We start from the raw sequence: 26,866 nt of genomic DNA, 5'->3' as shown, positions 1-26,866 counted from the left end.
CATGTCATGAAAGATATTACAACCTATCTGCAACCTTTTGAATCTCTGTCCTTTAGATATATTTCATCTAACAAATATCTGTTCTTCAGTGAATAATGCGAAGAACATAAACCTAACATGAAGAGTATGTGCTGCTGTTTGCAGAGCAAATACAAAAGTCACTTCCACTCCACTAACTTAAAAATTTGACAGATCATCTAAAAAGAAAAGCAATATTTACTAGATTTACATGGTGTCTAAAAAATGAAGAATGTTTTCCTTCATATGTTACTAAGAGGGTTATGTGAAATTTCTTTGAATTGCATCTTTTTGTGCTCCATTTTTAAGGAGGATGATGTCTCTTTTGAAGGAGAAAGTCCCACTGATCCCATGACTTGCAGTGGTTCAAACAGAAACATGGAAGACAAATTGAATTTTCACCACACTAAAAGTTCCATAAATTAAAAATAGAGAGAGTTTCATTATTAAGGGTAACAGGAATTTATCTAAAAAAAATTGTTTAAGACAGTAAAGAGCCCGTGAATAAATCCCATACCTGCAAAGTCTGGCGCACAATGTTTGCTGTATACGTCAGCATGTATTGCAAAATGTCAAGTAAGGAGAGAAGCAGCACATTTGCTGTCTTGGTGCTCCCTTTATCATCTGCCTCCAAGTACACGGCCACAGCTTCTGTTAGGAGACTACAGACATGATGAGCCAGTCCTATACAGAAAGTGAGACCAAAAAAAAAGAGAAAAAATAAATAGGCTATCAGGAAAAGAACAGTGTGGAAAGTGACCTAGATTAAAAAAAAAGATTATGATAATTTTTTTTTTTACATATATAAAACATACTTATTAAATTTTCCTCTTTTTCTCCATTACTATAATTACCTCCTCTCCTATTCTGTTTGGACCCTCATAAAGAGAGTTAAACTTATACAATCAAATTTGCTAACTGCATGTATTCATTAGATTAAAACCTACTTTGAATTCCATACCTTTCCATAGCATGCACACAAGTCTCTTTCACAACACCCCTAGCTACAAGAATTTAGCAATTCCTCCAGGCTGTTACAAAGTGACACTTCAAGTTGGAACCTAGAACTTCTTAACCTAGCCTAAAGTTTTTTAGGGGGTATGTCAATTAGAACCTTACCTATATGCCTTAACTATAGAATCAAACAGTGCTATGCCTAACAAATGTATTCAGAAGAGCATTAAAAATGAAATATTGCATACTACATTAAAATGGTTTTAAGATTGGTTTTACTGATGGCAGTAAAAACTTTCCTGAAAATATCTTCTTGTTTTGAAGGGGTTTTTTTAAGCTCCTTTAGAATTCAATAACATCAGCCCCTGTAGCTTGCCTAACCACAAACCAATTGACATAGTAGAAAAATATATTCCAATTCAAGGCAATATCGATTCAATTCAGAATCTTTCTTACTTTCAAATACAAAGTGACTGAGTTCATTATATTTGACCTTAATATATTTCTTTCAGATTTTCATAAGGGATGAAACATACTTTGTTTCTTAACAAAACCATAATGTCTTTGCAAACCATGTTTTAAACTTGCAATTTGCTATGCAGTCACTTGGCTGCCCATATGTTGTAACAGTGCAGTTCATCAGCATCTTAGCTTCTAGTCCCCATGACTGTCAAAAAATTACTTAAGTATTTCACTGATTTCAATGAAATAAAAAGTGTTCTTTTGTAAGTTCTCTTTTAAAAAGCTGTATATATTTCTACAACAAACATCAATACAATTAATATGAGACACTGTACAACACGTTATGTGCTTACAGCATTCAGCTTTTGAGAACAGTCAAACCTCTGAGGATTTGAACTATTTTAGCTTTGCAAGATATTCCATCCATTAATTAAACTTCCTACGAAATATTTTTTTCTCCTATTCCTCATTGTTAATAGTTTCCTCAGGAAATTAAATACATTTCATCTAGAATACAGTTATGGTTCTGAATCATTAAGACTCTTATTCTGCTTCTATCTCACATCTTCTGTGGTTTTATGATTACTAGCATTAGTCTTTCACAACAGTTTATTGACAGATGACAGCTCAGGACAAGCTTTGAATTTCCTGGAGCTTTGTCTAAATAAACCAAGCTCTCAAAATGAAATAATTCTAATCTCACACATTTAATTTCCTTCTCCTTTTTTAGAGTGAAATTTCTCCTGCAGTTCTGAACACTTCATACAAAAATCAGATAGCACACATCTGACAGTGACACATTTAAGTGATATCACCAATACCCACAAAGAAGAAAAAAGACAGACATAATTGCATGTCTACCCAATACAAAACTTCCAGTTAGTCTATGACTATTTCCAACAGACTAAATCAGAAAAAAACTAAGGAAACAGTCCAGTAAGACTTGGCCTCTATCAAAGTGAGGTCTGAAAAACTGCCTGCAGGGATATGACAAATACACATTGTTTCTCTGTATATGGCCACAAAACCTACAGCCACATCAAAATATTTGAATGAGTCATCCCATTCTTTCCAGATGGCTTACAAACAACCCTCAGGACAGTGGCTTGGAGATGAATGCTGAGAAGGACACTTTCATAAGCAGTCATTGCACTGCATGGGTTGTCATTAAGAAATTTTTAGGCAGTAGTCACTTACAACACTAAGTAGGGTTGACTAGGGAGTGAACAATGGGGAACAACTAGTAGTGAACAAAACACCAGGATCCATGACTGTGATCTGCAATCCTTTCACTCTCTTTGAACAGCTTTGAACACAAACACTTGTTCATTCCCTTGGTTGTACCAGCCCAAGTCTCAGAACTCATTTCTTTTGTTTGGTGAATAAGGAGGTGAACCAAACACTCAACCTTGTCCCCCATTCATGGAGACACGATTATATAATTACCTAAATTTTATTTTCTTGAAGGGCTTACATCCTAAGGGTATGTGTATTAGCATCCCTGCCTCCAAACACCTGAGATATTCATGTTTACCCAGGGTTACCTTTAACTAGTTACCTAGTTAACTAAAACATCAGAATCAACAAATTTCATTTCGGTAGATACATGCTCACACAGAGCTGCATGTACAAAGACATGCAAGCCAAATTTGAAAATTCAGTGGGGAAAAAAAATTTCTGGAACTTAAAATATTTTTGGAAAACTTAGCACATCCAAACTTTATAATAAAGATGTCTAGAATAAAACACTGGTGCACCTAACATGCTGCATGATTCATACAGAAACCTGAGAAACATTTGGTTCCACAGATAAAAGCAACAGATTGACGTCTTGGCCACGTAAATAAAATTCCAGACATACTCTTTAAAATACTGCATCATGTCACAACAAAATTAAAATCTGAGGCCACAGTTATAGACATGTAAATATACTCCTTGCTTATACTGCAAGACAAAATACATGCACTTTGTGCTCAGAAGAGAAATTTGGAAGAAAGCTGGTGGAATTCACAGTGACCATGACAAAACTCCATGGAACTCTAATGGCCTTGACCACTAGCACTGTAATCAGTTTGCTCAAAAGGCAGCTATAAAGATAAAGACTGACATGTTTCATCATTCAATAAACTGAATTGCAAAACAGATAGTTTGGGAAAAAATTACACAATTTTAAAAAAAGGAAATAAAACTCATAATTCAGTAAATTGTAATACAAAAATCACATATGGATCCCTAATTTTCAGAAGATACCTTGAAGATTTTTTATTTTTAGAAATAGAAAATCTTCAAGGTATTCTATTTTACATATTTTACAACTGATTAAAGAGCAACACTTTAATTTCCTAAATAAAGCCTAAACCAATATGTATATTTTCAAATTCTAGACATTATATTTATATTTCAGCATCATATATACCAGGCATATGTTTCTTATATATAAATTCTCAACTCTTGATTGGAAAGTGAAATAGGCTCTGATTGAAAAGGCACATACATCATGCACTCCTGAACTTTGCAAGTGATGGATCTGAATACAAAATCTGAATCATAGAGGAGATGCAAACCAAATTCAATTGAGGAACGTTGCTTCACTTGGACAAGCAATCTACAGTCAAGTATTCTGGTGCTTCCAAGTATGTTGGCAATAGTTCACCCTCTCAAAAGAAAGCTGTTAGTGACAGTTTACATGGGTGAAAGCAATGCACCATAATGTCTTTCAGCCAGGTATTCGTAGTAAGAGAATTAAATAAAACCTTATAATTCAACCTATTACACAGTTTTTTAGTTACTCTATTAATTTGCGTACTTCTGCAAACAAAATACATCACATCGTACTGTTTGTAGCTTTAGTTATAGTCTGAATTTAATACAAGACTTCATAGGGCGTTAGTCATGCCTTGTATTTACCTGTAAAAGGAGGACATTCAAACTATCAAGCCTCAGTGCAGTTCTCTGCTATTCAAATTTTGCTGACAAATAAAGCAAAACTTGCATTTTGTATTAGAATTTTTGTGTTTATAAATTAACATAAATTAAATATAAATAACATAAATTAAACAAAAATAAATGGAATTAAACGAAGAACCTTTTCTAATTGTGGCCCAAGATTTATAATATGTATGAAAAGGATTGTATCCAAAATTTCTAGCCATGGATTTACAGCACTTGACAAACCTAGTGCTCACAGCAGAGTATTTCTCCTGCCCAGAAACCCCTGCAATGAACTAAACATGTAGCTAATACTGCTTTATGAATGTGGACTGTGATGACTATGCTTGTGTTTTACAGACTTTTCAAAAGATAAAAGGAGTCTTTTGGCCCATGATACAGTTAATCAGACTCGAACGTGCCATGATACCTTCTGGAATGAAAGCTGAGAGGAGATTTTTTTATTCTCACCTACTAGTAAGATGGATAAAGGAAAAGAAATCTTCACTTCCAAATTATACGAAACATCAAAAGACAGCCTAGGAAGCAATCTTCTAGGCAATCCTTTCATGCCTACCAGCAATTAGAGCATTCAACAAACCTGTCTGCTTCCAGCTGAAGAAAATGTTAGAGCAGGTGCACTTCCTCCGAACAATGCTACCGTGCAGCCAAGCAGCCAGCAGCAAAACCCTCAGTCCAGCAAAAGCTGCTCTTTGTTCCTCTCTGCACATTGCTCTCTGGAGAGCTCTTTTTCCCATTAGTACCACACCTACACAACTGACTCCCCAGGGATATTACCAAATGTACATGCATTAGACTTTTCTTCCTTCTTTTACTTACAGAGTGGACCAACGATATTGACAGATTAAATAGAAACCATATTTTATAATCCCTTAAATTTTAATGCTGAAACTCAAAAATATTGCTAAGAAGAAACACAGGACTGTACAGATCCTTTCACACAGGAATGAGTCACTGTACCTGAGCACTTAAGATACTCCACAGTGACATAAAGATTCTTCATAAAACCTTATTTACCTACATAAATATGGGAGTCAATTTGCATTCTCTGCAACACAGCATTACTACTTAAGTTTTCCTGTTTTGAAGAACTGAAAATAGGTGACATAAAGCAAATGGTATCTTTAGGGTATCTTTTTAAAAAGGCTCATTGTTTTTAATGTTATTTTTGCTCCTTATTTGTTATTGTTTATGTTTTAGGAACTATTTGTGTTAGTGCTATAATAATACTGAGGTAAACATAAACTAAGAGAGAAAATGTTTTCAAAATTTGGTGAGTTATGAATGTTACATCAAATGGAAAAGCAATGATTTGGCTGTTGAGCAAATCAATTGCATGACTGCTGCCCTGAAAATTATTTTGCATTCTGATCTAAAAAATGAATAATGTCTAAAGAAGAAAGTTTTGTGAATACTGGCTAGTCTATTCCTAGCACTGGTAGAATGACTGGACATTTTATGACTGAAGAAAGAATTACTAGGTTTAAGGGACAAAAATCTCATTTGAATTTGTCATATTGAAGTGGTCAAGGCTCTCCAGAGCTTCCCTTTGTGGGAAGAGTGACTCAGCTTTTTCTACACACATGGAATGTGGGGCACTCACCAATGGTGGCCAAGCAGGCAGTCCTTCCCTCATACACAAGAAAATGGATATGGAATGGATTATGACAACCGGGAAAGAAAAGCCTTCATTATCACCTTCATTGCAGCTAGACTGAAAGTAGACTGGGAAGTTCTATGTTATCTTGAGTGTGAATGCCTGAGAGGAATAAAGACCTGACATTCTCAGAAGCAATATGGCTCTGCTTCAAGTCAAAGCATGACATAACTCTACTTTTTCCTGGACTGGGAGTGTTTAGCTGTTATTGTTAGAGGGCAGATAGGGGTGGCAACTTTCCCTTGTGAAAAAAGACTGCACAACTGGAGACTCCCCAGAGAGTCAACTTCTTCTGAACATAAGAGAATCCCACCAACACTGAAATCTGCTTTTTTCTATCATTTAATATATGAATCAAACATGTAGTTGATTAAGACCAGTAGATGGATAGATTAGGCAACTAAAAGACAGAAAACCAGGTGGATTCTCTTGCAAGAAGTATCTGAGTGTAATAAAGGAAAGTAAAAATGCAACTTGAACAATTTAGAGATAATAAAATCACGTACTGTTGAATATGCTTGACTGGTCAATACAAAAATAATAGAATATAAAAAATTAATTCAGCTAAGCTAGACTGTGATTGTTCTCTGTGAAAAGACATGGTTAGAATGACATACACAGAGGAAGAGTATTTCTGAAAATATAACCACTGATACCTTGAGAGTTCCTGATTTGATGCTGCTCTTGAAAATGAAAAAATAAAAAATAAAGAAAAAGGAAAAAGAAAAAAAAGGAGTTTCCCATCTGTGTCAAAATTTCAAGATTTCAGGTTTTTGAGCCAGATTGACTCAATCATTCTATAAATCATTCAGAAAAGATATCCAAGATGTTTGAAACTCAGTTCACAGCACATATGGGTACACAGCCTCAAAGTTCTGAAGGTAGTGGGTTTTGTTCCAGTCAAGACTTACCAAGATAGCACCCATCCCTAGGAGTATAATTCATTAAATAGGAATGTGAACTTGTTCAACAGGGATGTAATGAAAGATCAGAAAGTAACTTCTCTTGGAAAATAATTATAAGTTAGTTATAAGAACATTGAAATGCTTTCTGCTTATATCAGAACTAATATAATTTTTTTCTACAATTTTGTATGAGTGAATACTCCATAACTATGGACTGTAATGTTATTCAGGGGATCTATTCACAGAGTTGTTAAGACATTAAGAGTGTTGTATGTGAAGAGCCAATTTTGATTTGTTTGGACACCATGCTGCTGGCACCCTGGTTTGCCTAAAGCAGGTTGACACACTCAAATGGCCCTTTTAGTTGGAAAACCTGGGGAGGAATAGAGATGGAGGTAATACAGTGGCTTTCCAGGGTATATATTTAAAATACTTCTGTCACCAACTGTGCATATATTAAACACCTAACTTGCATGCTTTTCACTGGATTCAAGCTTCTTTTTTTTTTTTTCCCTACTTTTTTTTTTTTTAATTTGTCAATTGTCCAGTATTTGGAAGCACAACCTTGCATCATAAAATACTAAAAATTAAATAAACCAAGACTTCAGTAAGATAAAATCATGCTGTTTGAACTGAGTATCATTGCTGTTATTAAGCAAATTCTACAGCAACTTTTCAGTTAGATGTCTCCCCACATGTCAGAGATACATTAGAGCTTGTGGTTCATTTTATAAAGCACAATAACTCTACAGCATGCTACACTTCAAGTCAAAACCCAATACACCCTAATTCATTCTTACAAGGTGTCAACTAAAATAAGGTCCTTTGGTTTTGTCAGAGAGAGGTGTATTGCTTAGAGGATTTTCCAAACAGCAGGTTTTAATGATCTGCAGGAGAAATAAGAATACCTAACAGGACACTTCACTCTTTGAGACACAACAGGCTTTAAAGCCAGTCTGAGATATTAGCAGTTGCAGCTTCACAGCTACATGGAAGAACTTCGGCTTGCACATTGTGAGTTAGCGCATATTGTTTAGAAAAACAAAGACTGCATGAGGTCCTCAAATTAATGGCAAAAGCTAGGCAAAGTTCTTCACTAAATTAAATCTGTTACTTGTGTAAAATCAGGAATGCTGTGCATTCAGCAAAATGTGAAGTCAGTAAAGATTCAGTAAAGACTTTTGATTTACTGGTCTGAAAGATCATGTCTGCAGCGATTACCATAAGATAAAATACAGAGGAATTTATACCCTGGGCTTAATTTAGAACTAGAAATTCTTCTAAAGAGATTTCTATTTTAATAATAGACTTCCTGTCACACAAGATTAAACCCTGTTTATCTCCTTCAAATATCTTAACACTCTCCTGCTTTGACATCAACTTTCCCTTCTACTAAAATCCTTGAGAGACCATACTTAAACTTAGAGAGCTGTCTTTTTAACAAAACCCATACAGACCAGATGTGAACAGCCTCAGAATGCAGATAGAGCCCTAAACTGTTGTCACAAACTGACAGCACTCAACAGCTTGGAATGACATTACCAGCACTAATTACTCCAACTTGGCCTTCAAGAGGCCCTGGGCTGGGAGTGATAAGGACCAATGAACCTTGGCTTCAGAAAATTCTCTGAAGTTTTCAGTTCTAAATTGCAGAAATAAACCATGGTTGAATACTGTTCCATATATACTGAGGAAATGATAAAGATAAAAGCTCTAAACATTTCTTTACTGAAAGATATGCTCTATAAGAAAAGATATTAAATACTTATTCCTATTGGTCTATTTACATCAGTTCTGCCATAAAATGAAAACAAAGTAGAAGTACTTGGATTTTTAAGCGAGTCTTTTACTACTGCTACAAGTGCACCAAAGAACAAGAGCAAAGGCTAGAGTATGCCCTAAGTGGAATTTGCTGCTGGTTATTACAACAGAATTGCATCTATGCCACTGTTTCCTGTAACATCCTGTGTTATTAATCAATTACAATAGAAATGAAAGCAGACAACTAGTAATTGCAACTGTCCAGGGTGGCCTTTGTGTACTTGCACTTAAATGATCTAAGGGCCTAAACAGAGGTCAGGATGTTACATGATAGCAAATCTGGTTTAGTCCTTATGACCAGATTATATTTAATAGCCTCAAATTATGATTCCCTTAAGCTTACTCTGTTACATCAACTGTTTCCCAAATAAGTGTTGGGATAACTTTGACCAGCAGACCTCCTTATTTGCTATCATATGACCATACCAATAATGATGCACCTGATTAAATCTCTAAAATCAAACTGACTATTCACTTCAAATTATGCTATCTTTTTTGTTAACTGGCCTAAACGTATGTCTTGTATTGTTTGCTTGGTATGCTTTTTCTACTCTGACCTATCCATGATTCTCAACCTTATTGCTAGGATCTTCTGAGCTAGAAACCCATCTCACTGTGATCATGCCGCCCGTGGCTACATGCTAGCTATACCAGAAGTGTCCAACCTAGTATTTGATATTAGTACAACCTAGGTCAACAGAGCCTTCATTTTCTGTCAGCACAGCTACCTGATTGCCAACCATCTTGACTTCAGAAGACTACACTGAGTTACCTCAGCTGGTACTAGAGCTCAGCTTACTTAATCAAGAGGCTATGAAAGAACTGCAAGCCTGCATGTGTTTGATTTCTGTGCTCCATACCTCTTTCCTCTATTTCAATAGGACCCACACAATGGGAACATGGGTCTAATGACATTGTGTTGTGGACAACTCCAACCTTTTTTATGTGGTAGCTGTTGCTGGGAGTAGTGAAGCCTGTGTCCGTATGTTAACAGATTGGCTCAGGCTCCTGGCAAAACTTCCACATAAACTCTGGAAGGAGATCACACAGAATGGTTTGGCCTATTAGGCTATCTTCGTCCAAACCATCCAGCTGTAAAACTATACTGCCCTCCCCAGCAACAAACTGAAATTAATCCTGCTGCCAATCCAATGCTTTAATTGAGAATCTAGACACTGGTTTGTTTGAAGCCAACCAATTTCTTCACAAGTGAAGAAGTTGTTTAAAACACTGATAAAACTACAGTGACAGAGATGGCCATAGAAAAGGGTGATTTAGGCAGCTGGGATTTAAGTGTGTGACTTGTGAAGATGAAAAACAGAATAGCAGGAGAAACTTTGTATGCAAGCACTGGCTTAGTACCTGTACTGGTTTTGGCTTGGATATAGTTAAATTTCTTCCTATTAGCTGCATGGGGCTCTGGTTTGGTTTTGTGCTGAGTACAAAGTTTTGTGTTGATAACACAGGGATGTTTTGGTTATTGTCATGCAGCACTTACACAGAGTTGAGGGCTTTTCTACACCTTGCACCACCCATTAACAAACAGGTTAGAGGTGCATGGAAGTTGGGAGAGGGATATTCCTCAGGACAGCTGACCAGAGGGATATTCCACACCATATGGCATCACGCTCAGAGATAGAACTGAGGAGGAGAGGTTGGTAGGGTGGACACTGCTCCTGGACTGTCTGGGCATTGTTTAGTTGGTGTTGAGTAGTTGTTTTCATTTGTATCACTTGTTCTTGTATTTATTTTTCTCTCTCCCTGGTTTGTTTGTTTGGGTTTTTTTTCTCACTTTCCCCTAGAATTTTTAAAATTCCTTTTAAGATAATTTTTAAATTATTAAACCACTTTTATGTCAACCCACAAGTTTTTTCTCACTTTTTTGTGCCTACAATTCTGTCCCCACACTGGGGGAGAACTGAATTTGTGGCTGTGTGGTAATTAGTCACCAGCCATGGCTAAACTGTGACAGTACCTTTTTCTTTTCCTCTACTATGTCTGCTCAGCTGGGCACAGTTGTCTTTTAGCATTAAAGTATTTACAGGACCACAGTGGGTTTACCAGCTTGCTTCAACACAAGGGAGCTTTCCACCATCCTACCCCAGGTTGTGCTTCATGTGTCACTTCTTACGTGCCCTGGGCAGTACCACTATGCACCTACATCTCACTACATACCTATATTTCTCCTTCAGCCTGCTTATGCCCAGAGTAGTGATTCTAGAAAGCAAGTTCAGGCAAAAAAATTCAGCTTGACAAGGTAATGGGGGTGGGGAGAAAAGAGGAGCTTGCAATGAAGGACTCATGTTACTTTGTTCCTTCCCACCATGTTATCTCAAGTGAAGAGACAAACATTAAGGATGATAAAATTTAACAGCAGCTTGAAACAATGAAGTATCTTCATTGTTTCATCAACAGCATTTTCTAAGACAATATACTCTGTAACAAATTTAACACAGGTCACTGCTTCCATCTAGGATTCAGGATTGTAATAGATATCATACAGAATAGTGGTATCATGGTATGTTTAATATAGTTTATGTGAAGAAAGACTTCTGTTTCAGAGAGACAGCATATCAAACACATTTAGGGATGCCCAATGTGTTTCATTACAAGAATGCACCCTTTTCCAGATGGAACCAATCTGCAATTCCTAGCAGTAAATAGATGAGACATGTTCAAAATTTTCACTCCCCTTTGTTCAAACTAGCTTGTCCTTTGCCTTTGTTCATCAACATTTTTAAAAAGAGAAAACTGACTAGCCTTAATAAAGACTGTGCTTTTAGGGAGAGGAACTTCAGAAGTAGGCTAGAAAAAGTGAAGCCTAGACCTAGTGAATCTGGATCTATGTCAAGGAAATGCAGCTCTCTTGGGAAAACTGGAGGAATCTCTGGAACTGGACTGCCAACAAACTACATAAGAACTGGAGAGTAGCTGCAGCAAGCAAACACTACAAATGAGAGGTATACATAGCTAAATTTTCAAGACAAGCAATTTTAGGACATGTAGAGTTCAAACATTTTGCACAATTTGGCCTGCCAGAATATTGGGAGAGTGACTATAGGTCAGCCTGGGATCCTGGATGTCACAGGAACCACCCACACAGGCCAGGTCCATGGAATCAATTTAGGAAATTACTGCCAGGAGTTGTCATTTTAAGCCTTCTGGATGTGTTACTGTAGCACTGCATGTTGTGCAGTACTGCATGCACACCTTTCATGAACACAGGTTTTCTTTCAGGGTGCACAACAGAGTCCCCCAGTCAGTTCTTGCACTCAGCCCAGGGCATCTCTGCATCCAGACTGATCCCATAATGCACAGACTTGATCGTAGTGACTGCCTGAGCCATAGCCTAGGCAAGCAAAATCCTGTAAGCAATGCTGTTCTTCCCATGTCTTCTGTCAAAACCTTTAACTTGCCTTGATAATCTGTTCCACTGGGTATTCTATCTGCCTTTTCTTTATCTTGCTCATGACTTTTCCTCACAGTATAGACAAAATGCTACCTCTAAATTAATCTTCTAGTGTTGCTGTTTGAACCACATGCTCTCTTAACAACATTCAATGTAATTTCTGAGGAAAATACACAGTAAGTAACAGTTTGAGGGTTTTTCTTCTAGTAAGATAAATAATGGCATAAACCCACAATTCATGTCATTCTGGGTTGAATGATGGGATCAAAATATATGATATCTCTATGTGCTTATTCAGCAAAAATATGCATTGGAAAGTCTGTTCAGCCATCATGGATAATTTTACTGGTTTTTTAATCTTTATATAATACATATAGTAGCATTAGTTCTGCTGTCATCCAGGGAAATAAGTTGTATTTCATGGCTGCATCATTGGCTGAAAATTTATGTCACAATATGGACATGTTAGCTAGGAAATATGATCTTTTACATGAGAATAAATCCATTAACAACACTTTACTGGATTTTTTCCAAGACTCAGTGGAATAGGGATTAAAGGGTTTTGAGTAAGCAACATTAAATATGATAAGTTAGGAAAGAATGGCCCTCAGGAAAGACTAGACAAGTTGAAACTGAATGGATGCAGGTGAAGAAGTAGTTTCTTCTCCTTATCATTTTCAAAGGTTGGTGGTAGAGGGGAAAAAAAATCTTCCCAGTTTTTCCATTCTCTTAGAAGACAAAAGACAGCTTCAGACTTTATATAAATATCCTACTTCTTCTCTCATTAATCTGAAAAACTCAAAGAGAAACACATGAAGAAACAACAAGCTGATGCAACATCTTCTAACTACATGGAGACATCTACGGAAACATTTAAACCCTATTTATAAAAAAAAAAAAACAACCAAACCCAACATTTACCAAGCTAGGGTCTCTTTAAAGGAAAGTAAAACTGATTTGCTTAAAGCTCAGATTGGAAACCCATGACATTCTCAGGTGCATCTTTGCTGACAGATTTGTCTTCATAAACCCATCCTACATAAATACCATCTTGGTTGAATTAGGAAAAAAGCTTACGCTAAAATGAGGTAACTTTTTCAAAGGATGGATAAACAAGTTTGGATTACATTTATGAAATGTGTTTTCTTTAAAAAATAACCGGCATCATCAGGTAGACAATTCCATTTTTGTCACAGCAGTTTAAATAACCACTGTTCCTCAGCTAGAGGTTTCAATTGCACCTCAAACAGGCTCCTCCCTCAGCTGACTTACAAAAACTGACTACAATGCAGATACATTGCTATAAAATGTAAATGATCACGTGTACAACTATACACAAAATTACCTTATCAGCTCTACAAGGCATGGATCAAATGCCACAGGAAAAACCTACCAGTTGAGGAGTGGTAACTTGTCTAAATAACTTGTATGAGAACACACTCATCTGAATATATATTGCCTTAAGACGATGAAAAATCCGTATGTAAACACTTCAAAAGAAATTTAACTACAGAAATGTGTTATTGAATATGAAATGCACATTAAAATGTAACTTAAAGTGCTTGGAAAACCTAAGCTAAACAATATTAGAAAATTAGATTCTAAATAGCAAAAGAAAACATCATCCTAAAAAGACTACATCTAAATATTATTTTAGGCAAAAGTGTGAAAAACAAAAAATATTTAGGTGGAAGAGGAAGAACATCACAGGAAAAGTCTCAAGTAATATAGAATATTGCTCTATATTTGTGTAATAACTGGAAATTTCAAAAGACTTTACAAAATGTAAATAACTTCAGTTTCTCCATTATGATGGAATTCCCATTCTACTTTAAAGAGGAAATTATTTTCAAGTTTAATTGTCCACAAATGGTTTAGGCATATCTATTCAGCACACAGTTTTCCTGAAAATAACTTAGAAGACAAAAACATCTGGCTGCATGGGAGCTATGACAACTATTGAAGACATTTAAAACAAAAGAAATAAAAAAACCCAACCATTCTTCAAAGCAGTGAAAAACTTAAGATTTCATTTATCTGTCCACTAGACAGATCTGGCTCTGACAAAACCAGAACTGACAAAATGAACTTCTTTCAGTAGGATCAAACAAGTGCGTCTGAAGAAGCCTTTCCATATGACAGAATGACTAATGTAGTTTAATTTCGTACTTTTTACTTTTGTGACTTTACACTTACCTCAAACTGGTGTGGTAGATTGCTTTCATACCAAGACTGTTTTAACTGCTAGAATAGAACAGATGGGATAGCTCTACAACCTATGGCTGTAGTAACACAGTAACTGTATTTAAAATGTATCTTTTCAAATATACAGTTACATTTTTAATTTATTCTCCTAAAATGACTTCTCAGCTTACTATTTATATCTGACAAGATACACAGGGATATCATCATAATTAGATTTAATTTATTATCTGTAACAAATAGTTTGCATTGTCAATATTTAACTTGCTAATATGATAGGTACATGATTACATGATGAGTGAGAAGGAGCATAAGGCTTTGAAGACTGAAGACCATCCTGAGTTTGTCATCACGAAACCTTGGGAAACCCACAACCTCAACGTGATTGGAAATCCACTCCTTTCATTTAAAAAAAAAATAAATTCCTTTTTCAGTTTAGGTTTCTGCCTCCAAGTAGTATCAATCAGAGCATTCACTCAGTCAAAACCTTAAATCTTAAATTTGTTTAGGTATCAGAAAGGTACAGAAAATGTCTTTTATGGTTGGTATCTTAGAAATTTAGACAGTCTAGGCTTTGAAAATGCTATATTTATTGAACTAACCTCCCACCATTAAACTAAGCCTATCAGATATCTACATAAAGCCTCTCAGACTAGAATATAATGAAACATCAGGACTTTGAATATTTTTTGTTATTATTCTGTTCTTTTCCATCAATTAGGAATTAAAATGAGGCATTTTAAGTAGTTCAAGCAGCCAGCTACACTGCAAGACAGTCAGCTTGGCTGGCCACAGAGATAGATAGTGTCAGGACACCAACTCCAGCCACAGGAACGCCAGTTCTTTTACAGTACAGCACTAGAGAGACAAGATGTAACAACCTGTTGAGCCCTTATTCACTTATCTTATCCTTTGAAGTTCCAGCAAGCATGCTGTGACATTTTGTGCCTTATGGGTAAACAAAAACAGGCTTGGTTCTACTTGAATGGCATAACTGTTCCTCACAGCAATTACCATTTCTATTTTCATCCTTTTCAGATGGCTGCATTGATGAATATCACAGGATGACACAGGTTATTTTTTCCTCAAAGACCTCACTACTACCATGCTATTTTGACATGCTATCTTTTATGACACTAGGCTTCTAAGTCTACCCATGTGATGTTACACACTTCCACCTCAGTAACTGGCATTTTGGGTCAGAAAAACATGTCTTAATCCTGCTAAAAAGTATCCTGAGCTTCATAACATCCCAGAAGAAACTTCTTCAGGCTCAATCATCATTGACTTCTCATACAAACTGTAACACAAATGAACATGGGACACACAACACAGGACTGCTATCTTTAGATGTTCATAGAGACATTTCTCTGCTCAAGAGCTAAACTCACTACTACAGTACTGGGAAGGAGCTGGGAAAGGCTTACCTCCTGCATGGCAGAGGACACAAGGTGTACTCCAAGCAAGGGACTGTCTCTCTCACATCCAACTGATAAAGAAACAACATCTGGAACTACTCAGACAAGATTTTTTTTTAATTATTTCTTAATTTGCATTGATTTAATTAAGAGCATTTTGTTTCTAAATACTGACTAAATACAGAAAAAAATGCTTTTAGGTTCTTTCCCTGACTAATTGTCCCTGCCAATTTCTCTATTCAGAATCACAATAAATTGCATATGAACTAAGTTTTACAGTAAGCAGATATAAAGCACTGCTATAAAACACCTTTTCCATCTTCAGTCACTAAACAAATACTTCTACATTGTATCCTGTAAAACTTCTGCAGGAGACTTCTAGGAAAAACAGAAACGAGTAAGGAATGAGTAAATTACTTCAGAACCAGTCTGAATGTGTATCTGATTTCTTTACAAACTAAGTCTGTGGGTTTTATTTGTTGCTGCCTTTTTTTTTTAAGGGCATGTTAGCTTAAGCAATGAATTCTATAGAATTTTATAAGTACTGCCTTTCCCTTGCAAGCAGACTCCTGTATGACTAATCCATATTCCTCTTCTTGATTGCCATCCCAAGTGATAGGTAAATTCTCCCACTTCGGAAGAAAACGCTGCAACTTTGAAGCTAGCTACTCCAATAACTCAATTTTACCCCTAAAATCCAAGTCACATGTAACAATACACCAATGCCTTCCCAGTGCTGCACTGTAGTTCAGACTACTGCATAGGTGGGTGCAGCAGGGAGGAAGATGTGGGTCGTCAACTTGCTGCAGTCTACTGCCTAATTTCATGACCATTGGTGATGTAGCACGTGACAAGTGAGCTGGTTAGGAAGCTACAAACTGTTCTTAAAAGTGTGCTATGAGCACCTGATCAAATGGCTTTTGGAGACTGAAGCTGAAATCAAATTATCTCTGAGGAAGTGAAAGGTAGAAAAATATCCTCCTAAGGTTTAGGTAACTTAGAAATGCTTGGGGTCTACCTAGAGAGCTCAGAATTCATAATTATCATTATGGTAGTAATAACTTATCACTTTGCAAATATCTGAGTATTTAAAAGACATTTCCCTCCCCTTTTCCCCCCCCCGCCCCACGGAAAAGGTTGAAGTTGGATGTTGTCTCATGAGTGTCATTTTTCAGATATGCGGTATTTACCAGACTTTAACAATACAACACACAAAGACATTTGAAATCCAATTAAGCTCTTGACATTTGACAAAAAGTCAAAGCAGTAGACCACAAGATGAATAAGGATATTTCAACCATGAAAGCTGATGTTTCTTTCACGAGGTGCAAATGAGTTATGATCATCTGACTACAAACTTTATTGGAGATCTGTTCTTTTTAATAACTGTCCCTGCTTTTAGCACCTAGCATGATTTCTTAGCATGATACTGAATATTATGACTGCTGTAGCTGACGTTCTACACTTCCACCAAAGGTCCTTCCTTAGCAACTTCAGGTTTGACACGAACTTCTTAAACACTACTAATAGCGGTCACATTTTCACACAACTCAAAGACTATTTTTATTGCTCTAAACCCCGTAATCCCCTTTTTACTTGAGCTTCTGAGATTCAACAACACTAAGACATAAAGTTTAGGATTTACTCTACCATATAATGGAAACCTGTTTTTAACATTCAGACAAGCATCTCTACTTATTCTGCTAGTGGCACTTACTTTAGTACAGTAGCCAAACACAAGATCACAGCAGTACAGTCTGGGAAAGGTAATTCAATTCAACATGACTGTAATGAAATTTATATTTAAATCATCTCCTTACATGACCATCATTAAAAAAAAAAAAAAAACCTGGTGACTGATTTATGGAGTATAATGGGATTCAGAAAAGCTAAAAATGTAAACTCATTCATAAGCAATACTGGGCTGAAAACAGTTTACTAGATCAGCTTTGAATAATAGTGCAAACTTGGAATTACTTTTTAAGCATGCTGAAAATAGCTTTTTATATAAACATAATAAATTTGATGTATTATGAGGAATAAATAGCTGCAGTCAGACTATAAGAAGTTATCCACTGCAGTCTATAAGATCTATTTTCCAACAAGGTGTTTTGTTCATTTCTTCAGAATGGAAATCCTTGTGACGCAATTAAAGTCTTCGAAAGACGTTTCTCTACAATCTAATATGATATACCCCAACTCTTCCTATAACAAAATGATGCAACAGTTAGAAGGAAGACATTTCTTGCCTTTGAATATTACCCATGGACAAGCCATACTCAGAGATAGAAAGCACTGCTAACTAGACAATGATTCAACTTTTTCTGTTTTTAATTTGTACAAACTTTGTGAAAAACAAATCACCTCCCCAAAAATAAAATGACGAGCAAAGAAAGAAAAGCAATAAAGAGACTGAACTGAAGGCAAAATAAAAAGTTTATATACCTGTGAATTGTACTTAAGTACAAGAATTTCACTACATTAAGTGCTGGTGTGCACTTGGCTATTTATCATCACATCCACATAATGAAGCAACCTGGCACACGCACACCACCCATGCACACGCACACCACCCATGCACACGCACACCACCCACTTATCAAGCAGCCAGCCCTGATTCAGTGGTTTGTCTTACATCAAAATTTGCCAGTATGCCAGTGCTTGTCACTAGACACTTATCTGAGAGAGACAGTAGGTCTTTTCAGTAGACTGCTCTAGCAACTGTCTATAGAAACAGATGATCAACCACTGTACTCCTACAACACATGCTTAGGAACTCATAATTTTAGCATCTAGAACAGGGGTTTCATTTTAGAGTGAATAAATGTCAACCCTTTTAATATGACATGCACAAAGTAATGTATAGCTGGTTGTTTCATGACCAGCAGAACTAACAAAACCCATCTTTGTACAGATCTGCATCCTGTATCTCTGCCTACCTCCATGGCAGTTAAGTCACCATACTCCTCACTATGACTCCCTGCCCCTATTTCTGAAACTTTGATGCTGCTTTGTCCTATGTCACCCAACCATAAGCACGACCTCCAGAGTGAATTGCTCCCATGCACTGACTGAGCCTGTGGGATCATTTCATAGGTACCCGCCTCAGGAACTGACCAACACTTCATTAAACTCAGTGGCTACAAACCTTAAACAGAGACTGCAGGAGTCATAGAAAGAAAATGGGAGGTGAATACTGAAAAGGCAACAGAGATGTATTAATTAATAGATCTTTACACTATGTAATGTATAAGCAGATATCTGTATTTCGTACATGTCATGTATAGCACTATTCTATTTGCTGTACTCTAGTGAAGAGTATTGAATTGATAAGCCTTTTGTCTTTCCCTAAATTATGGCATTAACTTGGGTCTCTGTCATCAGATACTGATTATTATAGATTGAATACATATTTCGTATATTTGGACTTCTGTGCTCTCTCAAGTGAACTTAAAATTATCCGATATCAAAGGTGGGGAAGGGAAGAAAGAAAGACTGGCAGCCAGAAGCCAAGACAGAGGAAGAGAGGATAAGTGTCATTCTCTTAGAAGACCATGCTGAAAATGACCACAATTGTCTTGGTTTTTTAATATCTTTCCTTAACTATTCACAAGGGACCCTATACTAATCCTAGTCTCCTTATTGAATTCCAGTCTCAGTAATTAAACTGAATCATATTATTCCTCTCTGATTATTAAGTGGAAATTGTCATTAATGTTAACAGAACAAATGTTTAATAGCTGATAACACAAGTACAGGCCATTTTAAATTCCTCTGTGACTTCGGTTGCATATGTTATTCTCCATTTCACCTTTAAACATTTTAACTGGTTATCAGTACATGTCTGATGTATTATAACACAAAAAGACACAGTTCAGGGAAGAGAGAAATTAATACTAGGCAATCCACCTTCAATCAAAGTTGATGAAATACACAACCATATCATTTTTAATAACAGGAAATCACAGAAGTAGTAGTGCAGAAAGTGCCATCATGCAAGATTTTCTTGAGAAAGAGGAAAGTTCAACGTGTAAGCTACAGACCTTTAAAAAAATCTGTAACCTCATAAACTCCTTTGAGCAAGTGAAAGTTCTGAAGGCTAACAAGCACAAAAAGAAATAGTGATGTGGGTCTCTAAATGATCTGCCTGCAAAAACACAGCCTCTTGGCAGCTGAAGAAAGGCATGCACAAAATTAGAAAGAAATCTTCATTGCTAATGTCTTGACTCCTAGATGCAAAAATCTTGACAGGACTGACCACCTAACCTGAGGTCTTTCTAATGTTCAGCAAGTATTTATGGTTTTTAATTTCTATAACTCCATACATATGCGAATCAGTTATCACACTGTAACAGGGAAATAAGGGAAATTGATGACCCATAATAGTCTGTCTTCAGCCTTTTTTTTTAACACAGGAGAATACCTCATGAATGTTGAATATCTTCATTAGCAGCACAGACACAGTGTTAGTAGGATGTATTAACATGCATGTTCAGCAAGTTTGCAGATGACATTGAAATAAAGAACGCAGCTGATGTGATGAAGGATTGATGATGTGATGAAGGATTCAGAAAGAGCACAAGAACCCAAAGAGCTCAAAAAAAGGGCTGGCAGAAACCTTTTAAAGTTTAACAAAGGCAAATACAAAGCTCTGCGCTTGGGAAGGAATACATTCATATAATAGTACAGGCAGAGAATGAAAATACACACATCATGTGGTCCACTCTCCTAAATACGTTAGCTGCCCTTCTCTGGATTTCCTCCTGCTTGTCAACGTGTTTTTTACAGTTTGGAGTTCAAAATAACGAATGGAGGAGAATAATCAGTTTCCTCAACTTTCCAGTTTTTCTTTCTCATTGCAGCCCTCCTTTGCCTTGATGGCTGCAAATGCACACTGCTGACTGATGTTCAACTTTTCTACTTAGACTCCAGGACATTTTTCTGCGAGAGGAAGCTCAGCTTTCATTTTACTAGATCACATTCTTCTCCATCACACAAAAGCAATTCAAAAACGAGAAGTTAAATGCCAAAGATATGGCAGCAGAAATTTAAGGTATTTTCCTGATGTGAACACTATATATTTACAGATGGTAATGGAAAGGATATAAAGCCTTCCAGCTTGCACAAATAACTTCTCTCCCCTTTTAATTCAAAGAAAATCTAACAGTCTGCAATTGCAAGATCAATACTCTCATAACATTCTTGGCAAACCAAATTTTAGAAGTCCTTTACTTGACAATTAGGCCCTAAATCAATAAAGCACTGGCCAAATTCCAGGTTTTCAGTACTTTGAAGATTCGCCAGTTGGGAAAAGGGATGAGAGAAAATGGGGACATTTGACTTGAGATAAATTATTACTTGAGATAAATGTACTGCTTTCTCTAGTATGGTTGGTGAAGTTCAGTGAGCCCAAGTTAGTGTTATCTAATCAGTATTAGTCTGAAAATATTACTGGAGTCATTATGACACAGCACAAGAAAAAATACTTTAGTATTATTGCTATCCTGCTTCCTTAATTTGGAAACTAGCATGACTGAAGAGATGTGCTTTATTTTTGGAGCAGATGAGAAATGAAAGAGCACAGACATGCTGTCAGCAGCATAAAAAGCACACAGGAGTTTGCTCTGTAGAACAATAATGAAGAGATATTTAGGGAACGGAGGCATTTCTGCCATGCTGTTAAACAGTTTTGCACCTAATTTGCCACACAGAAAGGCAAAGTGTATTACCTTAAGTAAGGCATGCCAATTATGTGGTTACAGTTCTTGCGGGACTTGAACAAACTTCTTTGCATTGTGCAGTTTTAACAAGTTACCCTGCTGCAACTCAGGTCAATGCTGACTTAGCATTTTGCCTGACAGAGAGCAGGTGAGCCTAAAGATAGTAAAACCAGCACATACATCTAAATCCCAAGAAGCCACAAGCAGCTCTAAGTGTGATAGGCAGTTTGGTGAGAAATAACCAAAGAATCAGAATCCTATGAACCAGCCCTTTCCAAATTAGTCACACTATTCTAATTTTTTTGGGTTTTTTTGGTTTTTTTTCGGTGGCTCTGTTCTCCACTAATACTCCACTAACTTCAGAGTGGATCTGTTTGCAACAGAGGAGAGGAACATATTATTAGCAACAATGCCAAGTTCCAGTTTGTCTCCTGAATAATGGCATTGCCCTTTCAATCCCTTCAGACTAGAAAGGTTCAGGAATTCAGCTCTCTTGCTTTCTGGGTCAGTGTTTTAACTACTATGGTAATTACGAAAATGAGGACATGATCCCTGCTACCCATCTTGATGAATTCATAGGGTGGTACATGTACCAACAAACAGTACAAATGGTAGCCTAGACCTATATTACTAGATGTCACTCATCCATTCATGATAAACAGAAGAAATGCCATCAAAATGTAAATAAGTTTGTAATTTATATAGATTTCCAATAACTGAAACCTTTTCTTCAGAACCAATTTCTAAATAAAAGGAGCTTATGTAATAAAACACAGTGAAACAAATAATGGAATCATGGAACAGATTGGGTTGGAAAGCACCTTTAAATGTCATCTAGTCCAAAACTCTTGCAATGAGCAGGGACATCTTCAGCTAGATCAGTTTGCTCAGAACCTTGTCCAAACTGACCTTAAATGCCTTCAAGGATGGGGCATCCAACCACTCTCTAGGCAACTTGTGCCAGCGTTTTACTACTCAGCTTAGGTGGTAAACATTTCGTGAAGACATGCAATGGTTTGTTAACTAAGACTTCATAGCCTTAGTCTACATCGCCAGACTGGAACAGAAGCTATTTCTTGAAAGTGTGCACAAATGTTGTACAATTTACCCTTTCACAGGTTTAACCAGTGAGAAAAGGAAAAATTTGCAGAAGTCTTCCTCTGCACTGTTATGGTCAGAACTCTAGCCTATGTGTTTTTTCCCAAGCATTCTTCACAGATATAATGTAATTTTCAGTTTGTAATTCCTCTGTAAGCACATTTTCTTGGAAGAAAATTTTTCTAAAAGTTAAATCTGTAATCAAATAGGTAAGGAAAGAAGAGGAAGTGATGAGGAGGACATCAGTTACAATGAATTATCTAACAACCACTACCAAATCTGAACAGATATAAGTTTAGTTTCACACAGTGCCAGGTATTACAGATTGGGAAACATCTGAGAATAAAGAAGAATAAAGATGACATACCTTCTTCAAAAAGTATCATCATGTTCATACTTTTGTTAGCAACAATATTATTCAGTAAGGCAATCACAGTTTGCATTGTATTCCCAAGTACACTGTTCTGGTATCTCTGCAAAAACAAAACAGTAAAAAAAATTGTAGCATTCTTTTTGCAAGGTTAGAAGACTATTACCTTAAAAAATTTGATAACACAAAAGCAGTACTTTATCAATACCTTAAAATTCAACACTTAAAATACTGTAAAACCAGCCAAATATCTTAGTAGATAATATCAATTTCAGGGACCCTGATCTACAACAACCTTAGACCAAAACTCCTCCCATGTTCTTTTAAACTAAAAGAATTCTTATCTAGGTCTAAAATGTTAGGACTTTTTAAAATGGCATAGAACTTGATCAATCTAATCTCTATGTATTCAGAACCAGAAATATTTCCCTTTGTATGATATTTCTTTTATTAATGGCATTGTTGTTACTCTTTTCAGTTTCAGGTTGATAACCCCAACATAAGTCTATTTTTTGTTTGTCTTCATATACGTTCATAATTTCACAGACACCTTAAAGACCTCTGCCTGTATTGAACTCCATCACTTTTTAAATGTCTTTTGTATGTTTGATGATTGCTTCAGTGATTTTTCACAATTGTTGAGACTATGCTGAGAAGAGGAAGGCACAAAGGTTTATAAAGAAATTTACTTTCTTCTGTTATATTCACTACACTTGCACACTCAGGTTGAAAAGGGCAGATAAGGCAATGAAATCAATATGTATTTATGTGCACACTAGGGACAGTAATAACTCAGATAACTTCCAAGAAGCCAAAACAGGACAAGCCTTGACAAATCTAAATTTAGATGGAAATATAAACCTGAGTACTTTTCAGATTTCCCTAGAAAGTTCAGGAAATATTTTGTGCAATTTTCAGACTCAAAGCCAAATAGATACATACATCCAAAGTGAAAATAACTACTAAGAAAAAAATCATCATGTTTCATGCATTGTAGGTTTCTCACATGCACTTAGGTAACTTCCACATGTCCCTTTCCCATCAAATCTCTCAGTATATTGGTATTGCTCAACTACTTCACTGCCACAGAATACACAATTTATTAGGGTCCATCTCCTGCCTGACAGTAGCCAACTGAAATTTAAAGTTGAACATGATGAAACTTGTCTTAAGTTCACTTCAGATCTTGAATACAGTCAAAGTAACACTTTCTGTTTCTGCACAAAAAAAATAAAATGCATTATTTTCTACAAATATCATACATGAAATATATATATGTTAAGGTATAATACATTAACAGAAAATTAAATACATAAACATACAAAGCCTCCTATTCAACTTCACGTTATATGAATCTTCTATTCACAATGAAGTGCTCTAAAATAGATCATAAGGAGAAGAGACAAGTAAGAGTGCCTCACACCCTTTTAAAGGACTGTAGTTTCCCACCCAAGCCTTAAAAATATATATCTAAAAGCTCTTACATTCTATTTACTTTATATAGCATTTTGAGATGTTATTTATGATTTCCATAAAGAACACAATAAATATCTGTTCCTCTAAAGGTTTGAAATACAGCCTGATAAATTTAAGAGCAAACTTGGAAAGTATAAACACCAGATTCCTCAAAGGTAAGGTAACCAATACAGGAAACAGACACCATGAAGCCATGGTACTAAAAATATATTTGAAGTTATTTTCCTACAGATAGCTAGAGGATAAGAAAAACATTATTTCAAGAGATAAACAATGTGCTTATCTGGTTGTCTATCATCACAATACCTTCTAAATTCTCCTAAAGAACATCTAGAAAACAATACATTAAGTATTAAGAATTACTATTTCCTCTACTGAGGATAATGATACATAACTGAGAACATAAAATTAACAAACACACAAAAAAAAAAAAATCCCCAAATGTCAAAAAGAGAGTTGACTCAAATACCTTCTTTGCAAGTACAATAATTTCTATTACTGCTTCATATATTTGAAGTAAACACCTTCTAGTAAAATTCCCCTTTCAGATATGCAGTTAGAAGAGAAATTGTTAGTTGTTTATGATAACAACCTTTCACATACATCAGGTTAGTAACATTTCAGTGAAGCCATTTTTGCTTTTAATGGACATCAATTGTGCTTTGCAACCCTCTGCTGAAAGACCAGCACTGATGTTTTTAGTTATATCAAAGCATAAATAACAAAACTTATCTTACCCTAAATACACATAAATTAGAATTCAAGATGCAACGTGGATGTCTTGAGGAAGGAAAATGGTACCTTAATGAATTAAATAATCATACAAATGGTATACTCAGCTGTACGACTAGTGATTTAACGTATGTTCCATGATGGATTTTGACAAGATATCGGGTTCAAGAAGCTACAGGTATGCTTTACTTATCTAAGCCATCACTGATTGCTGTTAGACTCAATTTTAGAGGTTTATATAAAAATATTTAACTTCATAATCTATCAAGGAGTAAAGCTGATCTAATTTGTGTGCACAGCACCACTGACTGTGGACATTTAATGAACAGTGCACTTGACAGCTTTAATAAAACATAGCATTTGCCAGCAGAGATAATTAGAATTGAAGCAGTAAAATTCTAGTGTTTGGCAACACAGATGAAACAACTTCATTAAAATGTACAGCTTCGGCAAATGAAAGGCAGGAAAGCACTGGACCCTGAAGAATCAGCCTTCTCAAAACTAATTGCTTCAGTGCTTAAAAAGGACAGCTATGAAATACCAAGGGCATAACAAGGAAATACTAGTATTAAAAAAAAGAAACCACAGAAGATAAATCAAGCTTTTCAAATAGGACTGAACTGTATTTAGACCATTAAACTTTTCACTCTAATTTTGAAGGGTTGCACTTTCACAAAGGAAATCACTTGAAGTATTTTTAGGTAAAAGGGTGTGAATTAGCAAAGAGGGAGTAGGAATCTTGGCAAGATACTGTGGCTAAAGCTGCCTTTTCTCTTCCTTTAAGGCGATTAGAACTTAGTACTAGGCAAACTACAGTATTTTAATTACATTTTAGACAATGAAAGAGATTGCACTTGGGATAAGAGGTTTGCAATTTGGGAGACTTCACATACATGTCTCCTACTTATGTATCTAAGAATCCAGAAGAGAAAGCCCTAAATGCTATGTTTACAGATAAGCTGTGATTAAATCTTACACTACATACAACAGTACTTCTGCTCATTCAATATAATCAGTGAAATCAGTGATTAAACTTTACACTCTCTTTCTCAAGCTTACATATGATCTATGAACAAAAGTTAGGTAAGTAAGGGGACATAAGATGATAGACACTTGAGTTTTTATACACCAAATCCATTGAAAGAAGAAAATCATAGAAATTAACCATATTCAAATTGTAATTATTAAAATATGCCATTCCTATCTGATGATTCTTTGCCATAGTATAGCTGAGATGAACTAAACCAAAACATAGATGCAAACAAGGACCTCTTTACAGGAACATAGTTTAAGACTGCATTCAACCTAGCTTATTGTGATTTGCTATTACTTTGTTTATAAAACAGAGAATCAGAATCTTTTCTAGCTGGTTAATTTAATCTTTAATATTTTGTGGTTTTGATTCATAAGACCAGTTATGCACAAACAGATATGGATCTCTAACATTAAAGTAATACTATTTTCCTTATTAATTATCTAAATCAGAAGTAAGCAGAATCATATCTCTTGCTACTCTGCTTTTCAGAAATCAGACATTTCCAAAACTACAGTTCTACCAGAACTAATATTTCCAAATATTTCCCTCTGGTATGGTCATACAAAAAAGAGCAACTACTAATCTGACAACCAGTTTCTAGAATAACCATGCTTTTCAGATGTATCACAACAGTGACAT

The 26,866-nt window shown here is 35.8% G+C and overlaps 1 protein-coding gene across 1 annotated transcript in view; it reads right to left on the bottom strand.

The window, feature by feature from the left end:
• Nucleotides 1–26,866, bottom strand: part of ULK4 (unc-51 like kinase 4) — a 211,895-nt gene that overhangs the window by 64,724 nt on the left and 120,305 nt on the right. The window contains exons 31-32 of the mRNA XM_066321372.1: nt 22,981–23,086; nt 536–702 (exon numbers count right to left, since the gene is read on the bottom strand). Of these exons, the coding sequence (XP_066177469.1) occupies nt 536–702; nt 22,981–23,086 (273 nt within the window). The remainder of the gene's footprint in view (nt 1–535; nt 703–22,980; nt 23,087–26,866) is intronic.

This window comes from Sylvia atricapilla, chromosome 1, assembly GCF_009819655.1.
Source record: "Sylvia atricapilla isolate bSylAtr1 chromosome 1, bSylAtr1.pri, whole genome shotgun sequence".
NCBI lineage: Eukaryota > Metazoa > Chordata > Aves > Passeriformes > Sylviidae > Sylvia > Sylvia atricapilla.
This window is presented reverse-complemented; position numbering and strand designations above follow the sequence as displayed.